Source organism: Harmonia axyridis, chromosome X (genome assembly GCF_914767665.1).
Source record: "Harmonia axyridis chromosome X, icHarAxyr1.1, whole genome shotgun sequence".
NCBI lineage: Eukaryota > Metazoa > Arthropoda > Insecta > Coleoptera > Coccinellidae > Harmonia > Harmonia axyridis.
In genome coordinates this window covers 14,904,867-14,922,675 of record NC_059508.1, presented here as the reverse complement: position 1 = coordinate 14,922,675, position 17,809 = coordinate 14,904,867, and the positions used below count along the sequence as shown (strand labels likewise).

Here is a 17,809-nt window from a genome sequence, read left to right as displayed (position 1 = left end):
CATTATTATTAGACTTTGATGAGTGAATCTCAGATGATTTTGTAGGTGTGTCTAAAATATGTATTTTAAAAATTAAAAAAAAAAAACCAAAAGTACGATACAAAGAATTTATTCATAAAAATAAAAAATAATTTTGTACTGGGTTTTGAAAAATTAAAAGTTCATTAATTGCTCCTACAATCAGTTTATATAAAGTATAAAATAACAATAAAAAATTTATGCAATTAGTTTGAATGAAGAAGCAATAAATATTTCAGTCACAATATTATAAAAATATAAAATGGCGGTGAAGATTATTTCCCCAAACACACATATTTATAATGCACAATTCACAATAAGTTATAAAAAACATTAGTTGATTGAACACAATTGATTAAGTGGCATCAACATGTCGATGTACAGTAACTGGAACAACAATACGATTCTTATGCGGTATTTTTGACAGGGGTACCTTGATAGGAGGGGTAGTTCTGTCCGAAGCCATATCTTCTTCTAAGGAATCAATTTCCATAGGGGCTAATGATAACTGCTCTGACTCATCGTGAGGAGTCATGGTTGAATAACCATGATCTGAATCTGCTGCAGTAGTTGGTCTAAAATAGCTTGATTGAACACAATATGGGGAAATTGGAGTCCTTTTTTTCTCTTCGATGAGTAATTTGTCATTGTGATTACCTTGTTCAACGAAATTATCATTTATATTTAAATCGTTCATATGGAGATGATCTTGCCTAGCCGATAAATACACTCTTGAGCTTCGGGGCACATTGTTATATGAACGTAAACAAATAAAAATTAAAAATAACACAACTCCAAGCACAACAATTAAACACAAAACAAAGTTGGTGCTCTTAATGGAAGATAGTATATTTGTCTTTCCTACATTAGCATCTTTGTAAGGGCTTGGTCCTCCTAGAACCCCATTGAAACACAAGGACAAGCTAGTACAAAAAGGGGTGTCTAAAGAAAATCCATATGTATCTTTCTTGCACCATTCACAACCTTTGACACCCAAGCAAGAAAGGTAAGTGGTTTTGGTTTCACAATTCGAACTAGGGCACTGAGGAACATCTTCAAGGTTCTCAAAAACAGGTTCGGCAGAAAATCCCGCTAGCACTGTATCGCACATTTTATAATCATCATGAGATGTGTAGATGCTACAACTGCTTCTGCGTATTTGACATTCGCAAGGACATTCACACTCCTGTTTCTCCATGTTGCCACAGTTCAAACAGATCCTATCGACAACACTACAAGGACAAAAAGTCCTAGTAATGGGACAAGCAGCCTTAACAACACCTAAAAATAGGTTGGTACCTTCTATAGAACCAATCGAGTATGAAATACATGATTCTCCAAGAACAAAACCAGTTAAAATTCCGGGAAAACTCAGATTTAGTTGATAATACCTTTGAATGGTACCTGCTGAATAATCGTTACAAGCTAGTTTCTGCACAAATTGTTCATGGTTTAGAAGATCATTCGCTACTGAAGATTCTTTGTGGACTATATGAAGTTGTTCTACTGGTTCATTTTCATTTTCCAGGGATGTAATTATGTCTGGATGGGATACAAGATAGCCTCTATCATCAACTAAGAAACACGTATTGTTCGTACAATCCAAATTGTCTTCTAAATTTTTTTTCAAAATATAACCATAGGTAAGATCAATACCTAATACAAAAAAGGGAGTGGCATAGGAAACTGTAACTATGTAGCCAGCACCTCCAGAATCTAGATATGGCGGACTAACCACAATTCTACCAACCAACTCGGTAGCTCGGAGGAACCATAATCTTTTTGATGGTTCAAAATTTGGTGCTAAGAATGTCCCTGGAAATATTTGAAGAATACCACTCTTAGTCGCTACGTATCTCCGGATCACATAATCGGCATTTACACTGTTGAAGTGTTTGTTCTTCAAGGTATCTGTTAATTGTACTAAATCAGCTAATTCATCTCGTATACCATCTTGTAATCCTTCATGTTTGGTCAATAAATTTCCATGTTGAAAATATGGTATTAGATTTAAAGATCCGTTGTTTATTCTTGGTGAATGGTGAAAACAGCTCTGGCTAAGATACAGCGATGGTGATTCTGGAAACAGTAATTGGAATGTCAATGATATAAATAAACAAAAATTAGAAAAGCAATGACGTGAAATCAAGCTTTAGTATACTTGTATATATATATATGTATAGGGTATGGTCCGTATATCACCTCGGTTACTATGGTTAGTGAGTTGGTGGTCCGTATATGTCAATTTCCTCAAAAACCGGTGACAATTTCCTCAAACTTCGGTGAGCTATCTGTCACCAGAGCAACTGTACTTTTATTCAGGTTAGGTTCGGTAACCACGCCCACTCCGGTTGGGAGTTGACATTTCAATTTTCAGATTATTGTTTATGAATATTTTCTATGACATCTAACACTCAAAAACTTTATAATTTTAATTATGAAACAAATACCCTTCAGAGCCATTAATAACTATTAGTTATTCACAAATTAAAAGAGATATACCATTTATAACCTCCAAAATTCTGTCAATGAAAAATTTAGCGGACCATTGACAAGTGTCAAACGGTACGTAAATACGAAGCAGGTTACCTGAAACATATGGACCATACCCAGAGTGTGCAAAGACAACTAATCAAAAGAGGGCAGATAGATCAAATAGGATGACTTACCCATGTTTGCCATCTGGCCTAGATTTTTACATACAGAATTGCTATTTGCAAGATCTGCAAGTTGTGATACAAGTTGGCTGTTTGCTAAACTTGGCAACCAATTGAGTTTAGATGGAACCATCGAAACATCCGTTTTGAAATTGCTGACAACTGCACATATCACATAAACGTTATCAATATTTTTCCAGATATAGGTTTTCTGAAATGCAATAAAAAATATATTACTAAATTAGATGATCCTTAAAACAAATCATATATTTGATACAATAATTCCGTGTTAATTAATGAACGAACAGTTTGATACATACCGATGTTACTTCTGAAAAAAATATGCCTTCTGATATTTCAAAAAACATATTTTTGTTAAATCCTTGAGGTAAATATTTGGATATGTGAGCCAATTTTATTGGTTTCCCCATTCTTTTCGAAGGTATGGAAGGATGAACAAGTACCATTCCTATAAACCCAATCAACGTTATCATAGTAAAATCAGTTTAATACTTCACAACTTGCCTGTGGTATCCATGAGTATTGCACTAATATTTTGTCTATAGTTACTTAAATAAATAACGTCCCTCAAAAATTCAGAAAAATAGAAATCCACTCCAAGAACAACAAATCTATTTCCTATTGGAAAACCAATGCTGAATGTTAATGTTAATTCTGAAAAATAAAGGATTTAGTTGTTTTACCAACATTATGTATATGTGCTTTCACCTTGAGAAACTGCATCCCATGTTGGAAGAGACACTTTAGTGGTTGTTCGATAAAGTCTGCTATTGTACATTTCATAAAATCTGGCAACAGTGGGTCCTATAGAAGACTGATCATTTATGAAAGCCAAGTGACCTCTCGAAATCAGCTGGTTTTTGTTTACATTTTTTTCTATGAAAAAGTTATTCATAATGTTTGAAAGTATATTCATGTCATGGATATCAGGTAAAGTTCCTGAAAATGGAAAAAATTTAAACTAAAATCTGTTTTGTAATATTGCTAATTATATTACCTGAAGATACTGAACAAGTGTTGATAATAAGAGGAGACGATAAATCACTCATAGTTATGATATCCATTGCTTCCGTCATTGAAAATTCTGTGCCTGGGCTTATGTAGACCAACATAACTGTTTCATCACCAGCATAAAATAATCTTGCCATTTTCATAGCAGTTTTTATACCTATGTTATGGTTGGTTATTTCTAAAAATAATAATTATGTTCATTGAGTTGAACATATTCAATAACTTGAGATCATACCACTTTTACTACTCAACATATCAATGAAGTTGTAAGTCAATTCCTTGTTATTATCTGTAGCTGCCAGGATTGAAGGTAAATGCTGATTACCGCAAGATTCCGATACAGTGAGAGAAGACCACTTTGAAGCTATTGCAATAACTGTAAATTTATCATTTTCGTCCAGGACAGATATCATCTGTTTAGCTGAAAATTTATGAAATAATTTGTTTTATTCCAACAGTATTAATCAGTATAATTACCAAAAAGTTTACTCAACAATAAAACATTGTCATCAGGTGAATTTCCATGGTCGATCAAAAGAATAACTCTCCTTGTTTTGTATTCATTGTGTGACATATAAGATTTCCATAATCTGGAATGATCGATCTGACAGAAATTGTCAATAATTTCTGCATTTTCAGAAAATGATGTACTTGCCAGAGACAGAAAATGAACTTTCTTCAAAGCATTTTTTAGTCCCCATAGATCATAATATAAAATACGTAAAACTAAAAAACAAAGTTAAAATGAAACATCTCAAGTCAGAGCTATACTTGAACTTACTTTCATAAACTGAATTTTCAGAGAGATCATTTATTTTAGAGTCAGTTATCTCTGATAAATCTTCATTTGTTTCATCTTCACAAGGCACAATAACGGATTGCTTATAGTTGGCAATAATTGTAGAATTATGAGTTTTAAAACTACTTCTAGCTCTTTCAAGAACAGTGTTGATAATGTCAATATTAACCTTTAGTTTTTCTGATAAATTCTCCAATTCAGCTCCTGGATCCAAATATTTGTTGGGGAAATTGAGAGTTCCATATAAGTTCTGAAACATGAAGATATTCAAGATGAAGGAATTGTATTTTAATGTATAGTTTTCTTACATTGATAAGAGATGTCTGTAATTCTTCATTTTTGAATATTTCAAATTGATTTTGAAAATTTTCAATAGCTACTCTGAGGATGGCATTAGTTTCATTCACAACCGTTTGATTTGAACTCACAGACTCCACAACACCATAACAGAAAAATGCTACAAATAGCACTCTCTTTACGAAAAACCAGTACGAAATCATGTTTGTTCGATTCTTTCCACCTCATTTTCATAATAATTTTTCACCCTTCTTCATTTGATTTTTCATATTACTCTGAAGTGTGATACATAAATCTCTCAAATCTTCTATCGGAATTTCAGATGAAAGAAAGTTATTTGAGCAACTAATAACATGATGTGATGTAAAAATTGAGAAATTGGAAAGTAACTGTTACTGTTTATCGTTAAATATTCATGGGAGCCGAGTGCAGGTTGTAGAACTAGAAACAAGAAACCAAAACAAACAACACGTTTTTTCTGTTTTCACGGTATTAGATTTATTTTATTTTGGGTAAAGGAATCTTAAAACATGCCCAGGACGAAAAATTTGCTACTTCTTAGTTGTAACGATAGAGAGCGCATTGTTCCCCATGTGTTGTTAAGTAACAGTGCTATGCTCGAGATGGCGCAAGCATGCATTAAAAGATACTTTGGGTGTATGGTCACTTGAATAGGAGACTCTGTATATTGCATTTTCGGTATACTATCGCACATTTTTGTGGTTTTCTAGAATTTCATTATCAGAATAATTTTTCGATAAATGCCATTTAACAGGGTGTACGTAAATTCAGGATGTGATTGATATCTAGATTATATATTTAGGTAAGGCCTGTTACAAAAAAAAACGGACGAACAGAGTTGATTTTGATTTGAAACTATATATTCAAGACCATTCTCGGTTCAAAATGCGAAAATTACAGACATTTGGGCATTGGGCAGAGAATGATAGCCAGCAATTCCCCTGGAACAAGAGCGCAAAAAACATTAAACAATAATAAATCAAACTGGATGCACTTGGAGACGCCCATTTAATGCTGTAATGCCAGAGTGAGATGTGTCGATTTCACGGCTAAGTAATTATTCTGAGGCATGAACACAGTAGCTGAATACGCTGATATCACCTGATTTTACGATGATAGAGGAAATTAAGTTCCGTAATTCCAACTGGACTCGGCATTAAATAAATTAATGCCCTTTGTTTGATCTTTGGATGCCTGTTGACACACAAGACAGAAATCTGGCCCATTGTACTGAATTGCCGAGTTCAAATGGCTCTCCGCATTTTATAACCTGCAATTTCGACTTGTTTCAGTTAACGGCCACAATTTAATAGATATTCCCATTTTAGAGACGGATTTTAAATCGAATATCTCCATCGTAATGTAGCGTAGTTCCTTTTCCTAATAGTTTCAGGGTTATAGCATTTTGAATGTACAGGGTGTCCAAATTCGATGCTCGCTGGAAGCATCCCGAGAACTATAAGATTCAGAAAAAAAAATCTTAGAGGATCCACGATCACTCTTTTCGAAATAATAAGATATCAGAAAGCAGATCATAGATATCTTGATTCGTTGTCGAGTTACAGGGTGTTCTTTATTTTTTTACGAAGTTTTAGAGCTGCAGATTTGTCAAAAAGCATCCCGTGATCGGTTTTTCAAAAATGGGATACCATATATCCAAATATTTTTGATCTATTTGGAGATTTAATTCATTTTGTGTTCATTGGATCATTGTAATGAAGTGATCTATAGGGTGTTCACATTTAATTAGAAATTAGATATCGTTTTAGAGATATAAAGGAAAGTTGGTGTTTTTAAAATGGGACACCCTATATATGACTGGATTACAATTACAGTTACAAGTTGAATAGAGAAGATCTGCGACCCGGATACCTCCTCATTCATCATATGTTCCTGATACGAATGTCTGTGTATTGTGTCTGTGGTCTGTGTATGAGGATCATGAATTTTTTTGTCCAACGATTGATTTCAAAGACGCAATAAGGTGGATGATAGTATTAAAAATCCAAGAAGTCTTACAGAATAATATATTATATTGAATGGATTCTGAAAAATTACTCTGTTTTAATTTGAACATTGATATTTAAAATTTTCAATTAAATAAAAGCATGGAGTGCAACAAGCAGTAATATTTATTATCTGAAACACCAATTAATACATTACGCAGTGAAACATCTTCTAACCCAACTCTAACTTTTCATTTGATTTTTGCTTTATACAATTGTTCAATCCTGGTTTAGTGATGGTTAACCAGCATCCAGTATATTTTGTTGACTTTCTTCGTTCAGCATAACAGGCCAATTGAAAAGTCCCCGGTCTACCATAGTAAACACATTTTTTTGGCAAAATTCGATTTTATTATTCAACATAATTGCCTTCGAGTGCGATACAGCGATTATAGCGATCTTCCAACTTTTCGATACCATTTTTGTGGTACGATTTGTGTTTCGCTTCAAAATTGGCCTCAGTTTCGGCGATTACTTCTTCATTGCTGAATTTCTTTCCAGCGAGCATTCTTTTGAGGTTTAAGAACAGGAAAAAGTTGCTGGGGGCCAGATCTGGTGAATACGGTGGATGCAGAAGCAATTCGAAGCCCAATTTATGCAATTTTGCCATTGTTTTCATTGATTTGTGACACGGCGCATTGTCTTCATGAAAAAGCACCTTTTTTTCTTCAAATGTGGCCGTTTTTTAACGATTTCATCCTTTAAACGATCCAATAATGTTACATAATAATCGCTGTTGATGGTCTGTCCTTTTTGAAGGTAATCAATGAATATTATACCTTGCGCATCGCAGAGTACTGGTGCCATCACCTTGCCAGCTGACTGTTTGTTTTTCCTCGCTTTGGATTCGATTCATCGTCTGCAGTTCCCTCAGCTGACTGTCGATTGGACTCCGGAGTGAAATGATGTAGCCATGTTTCATCCATTGTCACATATCGAAGCAAAAATTCTGGTTAATTGCACTTGAACAGCTTCGAACACTGCTCAGAATAATTAACACGTTGTTGCGTTTGATTGATTGTGAGCTCGCGCGGCACCCATTTTGCACACAGCTTTCTCATGTACAAATATTGAATGATATGATGTTCACATTCAGATGATATCTTCACAATGTCTGCTATCTCGATCAACTTCACTTTACGGTCATTCAAAATTATTTGGTGAACTTTTTTGATTTTTTCATCGGTGACAGTCTCTTTTGGTCGTCCGCTGCGTTCACTGTCTTGGGTGCTCATTTCACCACGTTCAAACTTAGCATACCAATCAATGATGGTTGATTTTCCTGGTGCAGACCCCGGAAACACTTCATCAAGCCAAGATTTTGCTCCAACTGCATCTGGAGCATAATAATTGTCTTCTGAGATCGGAAAGGAACGTATATATATCGTTGGAGGACAATAATCGATATAGAAACGAGCTACAGCAGTATAACTATTAATTTCTGGACTAACTAGTCCATAAATATAGCACTGTCATAAGTTCCGAGAGAATCCTGGAACCGAATGGAAGCGGAAACACATAACCAAGGAAAGGCAGATGAAACACCGTCAAATTCGACTGTGGCCCCCTCATAAAGTTACTTCCGGTTTTTCCTCCAGTGGATTTGCTTTCCCAATGATGACCTAATGAAATTCTATGAGGCATGTCGGTGATATATGCGACACTACTGTTGCCCATTATCATGTTTGGGAAATTCGAGGGTCCTTTTATATTTGGAACAAGAGTGGAGCATACTCCTGTTCCTCTACTAATCGATCCAATCAAAACTCTATGAGGAAGATTGAAAATTTCACTCAACGACCTAACATTAGGCTTTTTGACAGTTATTGAAATATTGACTATTGACATAATTAAAAAACTAGAAAGAAACGAATAATTGATTTTTAATTTGTCTAAAGGAAAGTCATTGAAATCTTGAAGGATTTAAAACAATATTGAATTGTCATCTCAAAAATATTGCCATAGTAAGAATGTGATGAATCGAATTAATCTTTAAAAGGAAATATCATTAAATAAAAATAAGTTTATTACTTACATCACAATGATCTTCACGAAATAAAGCGGTCAAATCAATAATGAAAATAAATTATAACGGGTGTTTTTTTTCGAGGTATATAACTTTAAGTTGGCATTACTGTTCAAGATGGCGATCGATTTAACAGTTGTCAAGTGATTTATTCTCAGTTAGGTTTGGCAATTCATCAAGAATACACTCACGCCTGAATAACGCTTGCAAATAGTGCAATTTTATTTCGAAAATAATTGTTCTGTGCGGAATACGTATCCAGATTTTCATGAGCGAATTTTGTTTAGCGATGAGGCGCACTTCTGGTGAATGGTACGTCAACAAACAAAACTGCCGCATTTGGAGTGAAGCTAATCCTCAAGCGTATGTCGAAACATCGTTACTTCCAGAAAAACTGACTGTTTGGTGCGCTTTATGGGTTGGTGGAATCATTGGTCCGTACTTCTTCAAAAACGATGATGGCCAGAACGTTACAGTCAATGGTGATCGGTAAAGAGCCATGATTACTAACTTTTTCATTCCTGAATTGAACAACCATGATGTCCAGGAGCTGTGGTTCCAACAAGACGGTGCAACATGTCACAGAGCTCGTGCCACAATCGATTTATTGAAAGACACGTTTGGTGACCGCCTAATTTCACGTTTTGGACCTGTGAATTGGCCTCCAAGATCTTGTGATTTGACACCGCTAGACTACTTTCTGTGGGGCTATGTAAAGTCATTGGTCTATGCGGATTAGCCACAAACCCTTGACCATTTGGAAGACAACATTCGCCGTGTTATTGCCGATATACAGCCACAAATGTTGGAAAAAGTCATCGAAAATTGGACGTCCAGATTGGACTACATCCGAGCCAGCCGTGGCAGTCACATGCCAGAAATCATATTTAAAATGTAATGCCACAAGATTATCTTGCGGATAAATCAAATGCATGTCAATTGAATAATTCATCGTTGTTTTATTACAATTTAAAGTTCTATAGCCCTAAAAAAAACACCCTTTACTTCCAAGTGACGTCACGTTGAATTGAGCAACCTGAAAAACTCCAGACTTCATGCCATTGTTTTTCTCATTCTTATTATGAGAAATGTGTTATTCTGTTGAAAAATTGGATTTAGTGGCGTAGGGAGAGGAGAGCCGAAAAAATCATTTTCCTCTTGAGCAATATGAAAGAGAAACCGGGGAGACAATATTAACCTCTCTCAATTTTTCACACTCGGCAGAAACCAACAAACGTCAAATTGTGATTGGCGTGATATATGCGAGGTCGTTTTTGAGTAAAACCTCTCTGATAACACTCAGCAGGAAGGAGAATTGCCCCCATTCATACGATTTCCTGTTTCCTGCGAGATCGTCAACTGTCAAATGAGTTCCCTTATGATGTAAAATCAAGTAGGCTTTTAGTGCCAGCTTCAAGAAAAGGTCCCAAATGCGTCTCTAGATAACTCCAACCGAACGCCTCGTAAACTTTACTGTATTGATTTTATTGCAAATAAGCTTTACACTTTAAGTGATCTGTCTTGAAATCACCTTTCTTTATTGTGCTATTCTGCTTGGGACAGCTCTATATGGCTAAATGCATCTGCGACTCAGCAGAGTATCCTGATAAACGAAACGATTTTCCATATCATTCAAATATTTTCCTTTTTCTCATTTATTTCTTGTTTATTGTTGTTGCGAATTGGAATATTCGAAATGACATATGATAGAAGTGTGATGATTTATTAGCTCACCGACTTTTCTGTTATTGATAAACCATATCAATAGACCTGAACGAAAATTTTGATTTATTTTCTTGAATACTTAAAATTATTATAAGTATAGCGTTATTGGATCGTTCAAAGCATTAAATCGTTAAAAACCGGCTCCATTTGAAGAAAAAAAGGTGCTGTTACACCAAGACAATGCGTCGTGTCACAAATCAATAAAAACAATGGCAAAATTGCATGAATTGGGCTTTGAATTGCTTCTGCATCCACCGTATTCGCCAGATCTGGCCCCCAGCGATTTTTTCCTGTTCTCAAACCTCAAAAAAATTCTTGCTGGAAAGAAATTTAGCGCCAATGAAGAAGTAATCGCCGAAACTCAGGCCTATTTTGAAGCGAAACACAAATCGTACTACAAAAATGGTATCGAAAAGTTGGAAGATCGCTATAATCGCTATATCGCCCTCGAAGGCAACTATATTGAATAATAAAATCGAATTTTGCCAAAAAAATGTGTTTTACTATTATAGACCGGGGACTTTTCAATAGGTCTGTTACCTTTCTATTTGTGTGATATTCTCCATCATGAATTTGCTGGTCATCTTGGAGGAAGAGGGCCAACATCGTTTACGTTCATTACTTGACCCTATAATTTCATAGTTTCCTCCGCCATTATCCAGAAAGGACGATCCAGGCTAACGAATTTATCCTGGTCCAGACATTTCGGGCATGCCGTTTCAGAAACAAACTGCCGGCATTGTTCTACAAAAGCAATACTGTTTGCTGTAATTATTCTCAGGCCAAGTACAACAAACGTCTCCTTCCTTCAGCTTCCGACTTCCTCCCAGCTTCACTTCGAGTTTCCGGAGAAGGCACGTTTGTTCCCGAACCGGAAGTTGCGTATTTGGAAGTCTTTATTTATTAGAACGGAGATTAAGGCAATATCTCCTTTTCGCCAAGTCTTAACTGCTACTATCAGTGCGCTTTTGCAAGTTCATTCGTGTGTAAATTTTACCATTGCTTCACATTGGAACTGTCTGCCTTCTGCTAGGAAAAATATGTCCGGAAACTGCTTCGTTTCGGATAATTGAATAGACATTCAACAGCAAGTTCGTTCATTTTGAAGTTGTAAGTTTGAAAAGCTCTATATGTACAATCTTAAGTGTCTGAAGATGGAACATAGTCGTCAAAACTATTGTTAAGGCTTAAACAGGAAGAATAAGAACACCTCTGTGGTTCAACTCTATGCTTACTCGCACCATGCTCCCACCTCACCTCAGCAGTTATCATTAGTTGTTAGTAGAATAACAATTGTTAGTATTACAGTTTTATTCAGTGTATGTGTTCTCTAGCTTAACAAGGCAAATTACACAAACAAGTAAAAATCATCATCGTATGATAATAAAATATATAAATCATACATCAACTTTCATGGTCCTTCGAGCCGGATCATACATCAAGTTTCAACTGTTGAAACGCTAAAAATCAAGAACCTAAGAGTTTTGTGGAATTCAAAAATAATTTTCAAGTTCTGTATTAGGGAGAAAGAATTCCTACGACGAAAATGTTCCCAAAAAACCACCTGAGGGTGACAACAAACCTCTACATTTTTTGAATAGGAGGAGATGTTGTATGTGGCTCAGTTGAGAAGTTTTTCAGTTCTCTGGAAACATCGCAGTTGAAATGAAAAAACTTCTCAACTAAACCACATCCAAAATATCCTCCCCATTACAAAAATGTTGGGGGTTGTTGCCACCCCAAGTTGGTATTTTCGGAACAATTTTGTCATTAGAATTCTTTCTGCCTAATATAGAATTTCCAACTCGAAATTTTGGAAAAATCAATAAAAATTTTGATTTCTATACAAGAATCGTTATATCTCCTGAAATATTTGTCACAGGCCCCTCAAATAAGAACGTTTTTCATTGATCGACCTCTGTTCTAAAACATGATGAAATTTCAAGTCTGTAACTTGAGCCCAAGAAATGTGGCAGCCTCAAGAAAATCAATAATTTTTTTTTTGAAAATTTCAGTTGATAGCCAATAATTTCTGAAATAATGGACTAATCGGCCAACTGCAAGCATTTTCGTGATCTTCGTTATCGTATCAATTGATAGGATTGAAGTATTCCTACATTATAGTAGCAGATTCCAAATTTCAAAACCAAATTTATTTCACCGGTCCTAGATGATTTCCCTGAGGTACACCCCAAGACGCAGGAATGATAAAATAAAAAATTGAAGAATGACCTTTTCTGAAGGGGTATCAACGTCTAATTTCCAGAAATCAACTGGTGTGAAGGGGGGAGAAGAGAAAATAGGGGAGGTGGGGTAAGGCGCCACTCAGACGTCGCGACATAATCTGTTTTACACTGACCGGAGATATTGCACTATGGTCCAATAACTTGTATTGCCATTCAGGAGTTAGCATAACCTTTATATTGATATATACGTATGTATATGTGAGCTTGAGCTTCCGGTTTTTCCGACTAACTGACTATATCCAAGAGAAAAGATGGACGACGGTATTCGTCCTAAGGGATGATATACACTATTTTTATGGAAATTATATCGACTAGGGAAATTTGGGCAAGTTGAGCATCAGTATGGAGAGTATCGCGAAATTCATTCTGGAATATATTTTTATCTTATGTAACAATAGATGACAAGTAGAATTCAGTATATTTAACATGGTATCAAATAGTTTAGGATAAAGAGTAATAAATATACACTGTGTCCGTAAATTATGGAACAAATTCATTTTTAGCTAAACAGACCATTTTAAGAAATAATCCTGAAACACGTCGATTTTTGATTTTAATTTACCGTATTTTAAAATAATGATCTAATATACAGGGTGAATTACTTTCGAGTAATGACGTCACCGTTTTTTTTAAATGGAACTCCCCCATTTTGTCTCTATTTTCCGATTACTCTAGCTGAGCTGATTCCAAAAATGTATCACATGTTGACCCCAATTGGTACAGGGCTGACAAAAATAATGAATTCAATCTAAGCAATAATTAAAACATTCACGAATACCAAAAATATTGTAGAACTAAACTGTCACTGGGCACCAATAAATTACTGAACAGATAATCATAAAAAACTAGACGACATTTTTTTTTTTAAATTGATAAGAAATAATTTCTTTCATATTCTGTCTGCTAGACCACAAGTACCAAATATGTTTGGAAACAGCTCATTTTTATTCATCTAAAAATGTAACAAACTACAGGGTGTTACATTCAAACCAATTGCCCCTAAACAATAAGTATTTTTGATAATATTGTTAATTTAATTAATGAAGAATGTTACGCGTTACTTTATGAGTACACACAAAACCATTGTATTTTTGTCCACCCTGTACCAATTGGAATCAACATGTGATACATTTTTGGAATCAGCTCAGCTAGAGTAATCGGAAAATTGAGACAAAATGGGGGTGTTCCATTTGAAAAAAATGAAGTCATTACTCGAAAGTAATTCACCCTGTGTATTAGATTATTATTTTAGATTATGGTAACTTAAAATAAAAAATCTACTTGTTTCAGGATTATTTCTTAAAATGAATTTGTTCCATATTTTACGGACACAGTGTATAATAAGATTTACATTTTGGTCCAATGTAGTTACCTAGAGAAAAGACGCTATAGAGTTTCAAACTGATGAGTGTGAAAAATTTTAAATACAAAATAAAGGAAATATAAGTGATCCCTTTGAATTTTTCGTTTGCAGATGAATTGGTAATCTGCTTCATTTGGATATGTGATCCTAATGACCTTAATCTGACTCATGAATTTTGAATTGGAGGATTGGATTCTCCCTTGACCTGGCAGAAATGTAATCCAAAATCAATAAATACCATTAGAATTATCTGCACATACAATAGACCCGTAATCCCATAATGCTATTTGAATGATGAATTACTAATGCTAGATAGATTTTCCTATCGATACAACAGGTTATTATGATTGTAGTTAGCCCTAAACATGGCGGTTTCATTACTGAAATTATTTATCACCAAGCATTTAATCCTTTCATTCAAACATGTGATGTATGTAGCTTGAATTCAGGCTGAAATTGTGCTTTCATCTGTGCACATTGTTAGTTTTGAATTACATCAATGCACGTCCAGCTTGAAATTTTATTCAGTGCCAAATTGCATTTTATAGCAGGGTAAACAATTGCCCGTGAACAGAATGCATTTTTCACAGGTTTCATCAAGCTAATGGCAGGTCATACATTTTGCAGAGGTGAAATTTGTAAAACAAAAAAGTTATTCCCATATCTTTCTCACTGGCGATATTTCACGCTGAACGTGTTATGAAATTTCTGCCAATAAAAATGCTCATTGTATTTTCCCTACTTTTTTAGAACATTGTCGGACTCAGAACTGTGGCTTGCTTCCTTCAACAACATAATTATTTTTTAGCGATTGGTTCGGAAATCAAGTGCTTAATATTTTTTGTTACAATGTGTGTAATTTTGATCCAGGAATGTTCTCAAATGATGATCATCAAATTGTGCAATTTTATTTCGAAAATAATGGTTCTGTGTGGAATACGTATCGCGCACTACGTCCATTTCATTTTGTTTAGTGATGAGGTGCACTTCTGGTTGAATGGCTACGTCAACAAACAAAACTGATGCATTTGGAGTGAAGCCACGTTTGGTGACCGCCTAATTTCACGTTTTGGAACTGTGAATTGGCCTCCAAGATCTTGTGATTCAACACCGCTTGACTACTTTCTGTGGGGCTATGTAAAGTCATTGGTCTATGCGGATAAGCCACAAACCCTTGACCATTTGGAAGACAACATTCGCCTTGTTATTGCCGATATACGGCCACAAATGTTGGAAAAAGTCATCGAAAATTGGACGTCCAGATTGGACTACATTCGAGCCAGCCGTGGCGGTCATATGCCAAAAATCATATTTAAAATGTAATGCCACAAGATTATCTCGCGGATAAATAAAATTCATGTCAATCGAATAATCCATCGTTGTTTTATTGCAATTTAAAGTTCTATAGTTCTAAAAAAAACACCCTTTACTATGCGCGTTGAGCCTGCGTTAATAAAACCTTCTTGAGAGATAATAGAGTTACATGAGAATTAAAGTAATGTGGATGGGTAAGTTTTCAGAAGCGAAGCTTTAGGTCCACACCCATCGGCAGAGTTTTTTTTTGCAGAGGGGCTGAATGAGCTGGGTATAGCAAAAGAGCATATTCGTGTAGATTTTCTGTCGTTAAATGAATATTTGTGATGTGGAACATCAGAACAAACTGGCTTCCCTGCAAGGCTTGTCCGAGTAGAATTCTGTTGAAAAGAATCAATCAATCACATACGTGTTTGGCGGGCTGTCAATAGGGGGGCCCGAAGCCATCGAGCCCTGGGCCTGAACAATGCCAGCCACATTGCTATTCTGGGCCTCCGGAGACTGCCACGTTTCAAATCCAAATTCATTGACCAATCAACAAATTGAAACGCAATTAAAATAAAATTCCCCCGGATGAGAATTTGCACTTTTATGTGGGAACTCTTTTTAGCTGATTGAACTACCTTGATTTGTTGGCTTAATTCAAGTGCGAGGAAAAATACTGACAGGAACTGTGTCCTCAACAGGATACTCTCCGAGATGAAAATGTCTATTATTCAGGTTCGTTTACTCAAATTGTCCACATCGATACATATTGGATACATTGTGTTCCATCCAATCTACATGAAAATTGTAAGGTTAATATCGCAAATTTTACATTATGATCTATTATTTCCCCTTTCATCGTAAACTCATATGGGAAAAATCATATATGTACTGCAATTAATCTCAAACCGTTGCTTTGTTATACAGAAAATTACAACAAAATACTAAAACAGTTCTTTCAAGTCTCAAACGAATTTAATTTGTCAAATCAGAATGTATCAAATCTGTGTTTCTGAGTTCTGTGTTCTGAGAACTCTATAGTCTAATTTGAATTGATCGTAGTTACCTGGTCATGAAAATTGATTTCTGCAAGTTGTCAGTTTATTATTTCATGACTTCGTATTGCAATCTTCGAAAATATTGAACTTCTATAGTGAAAAAAAGTGTAACTTATCCCTATATATGCATATTTTTGCAACGGAAGAAGAAGAAATATCAGTTAAATCAAGCCTTGAGTGATTTCAATTTATGTAGAAGCATCAGTACGTAAGTAAATAATATCTTTGAAACCTACGGTTGTATGAAATCAAATTTGTTTTCGAAAGGTTGAAAGTTTACTTGAATTACAAAAAGTTGAACTAAAATATATTCAATTTTATCGCAAAAAAGCAATATTTTGAACCAGTGTACTGTAGGGCTTCAGAGGATTATATACCAATATTTTCATCTAATTTTTTTTCATCAGTACTCGGCACAGCTTTGCTATCTATGTTATTTTCATCATCGATCATACATTTCCATACAAATTAAAAAATAATTTCCAATTAACTGACAGATCTCAATGGACCACGTATAAATTATTTATCTATGGTTTTCGAGGGTATTTTATGATTTAATTTTGAATGAATCCAAGTTACCTGGCCCATGACAAAAGATTAATTTCGACGTATTAGTTTAATATGTCAATTCTTTTAGTGAAACCCTCGGAAATGTTGAATTGAATTGTGAGAATATTGTTTATGGAGCAAATATAACAAATCAATTAATTCAAATCTGAAGAGACGTCATTTAAAGTGTTCCAAACTGATGAGAATAAATAATATGAACCACAATAAAGAAAATATAAGTGATCCCTTTGAAATTTGGAGAGATTTCAATTTGTCAGATAGAAACTTCATAATGTAAGTATAATTAAAATCAAATCTGTGGTTTTGAAATAGTTAAGATGAAACGTCAATCAAAATTCTAAAATCTATGACTGCACCGAAGCCACCGAAGTTTGAATTTCAAATTGAAAATTTCGTCAAATACTAGAAGGCTGATCAGCAGAGAAGTTGCCAGTCATTAATACCCATATTTTCAGATATTTGAGATTTACTGAAGGGAATAGATCTAATTTGTTGATGTTGGAAATGGAGGAAGAGGAAAACCAGTGTTTCGGAATGTGAAAACTTACATGTGAGTACATTTACATTAAAAAGGAACATAATTAATTGAAAGTCAACCTTAAGTCAATATTTAGGTTATGCAATTGGAAGTTTCTTCTATCAAATCTAAATATTTTCATAAAAAGGGTTTAATTTTCGATAATTGTAGATTG

The 17,809-nt window shown here is 34.8% G+C and overlaps 1 protein-coding gene across 1 annotated transcript; it reads right to left on the bottom strand.

Annotated features, from left to right (window-relative positions):
- Positions 1-93: 93 nt before the first annotated feature.
- On the bottom strand, positions 94-5,298 carry LOC123685653 (VWFA and cache domain-containing protein 1). Its single transcript, XM_045625423.1, has 10 exons — positions 4,815-5,298; positions 4,489-4,756; positions 4,185-4,433; positions 3,943-4,128; positions 3,694-3,885; positions 3,405-3,635; positions 3,201-3,350; positions 2,996-3,144; positions 2,688-2,886; positions 94-2,097 (listed from the first exon to the last, which is right to left on the bottom strand). Exons 1-10 carry the CDS (start codon positions 5,004-5,006, stop codon positions 374-376), a joined length of 3,540 nt encoding a protein of 1,179 aa, XP_045481379.1. The 5' UTR covers positions 5,007-5,298; the 3' UTR covers positions 94-373.
- Between the last annotated feature and the right edge of the window lie 12,511 nt (positions 5,299-17,809).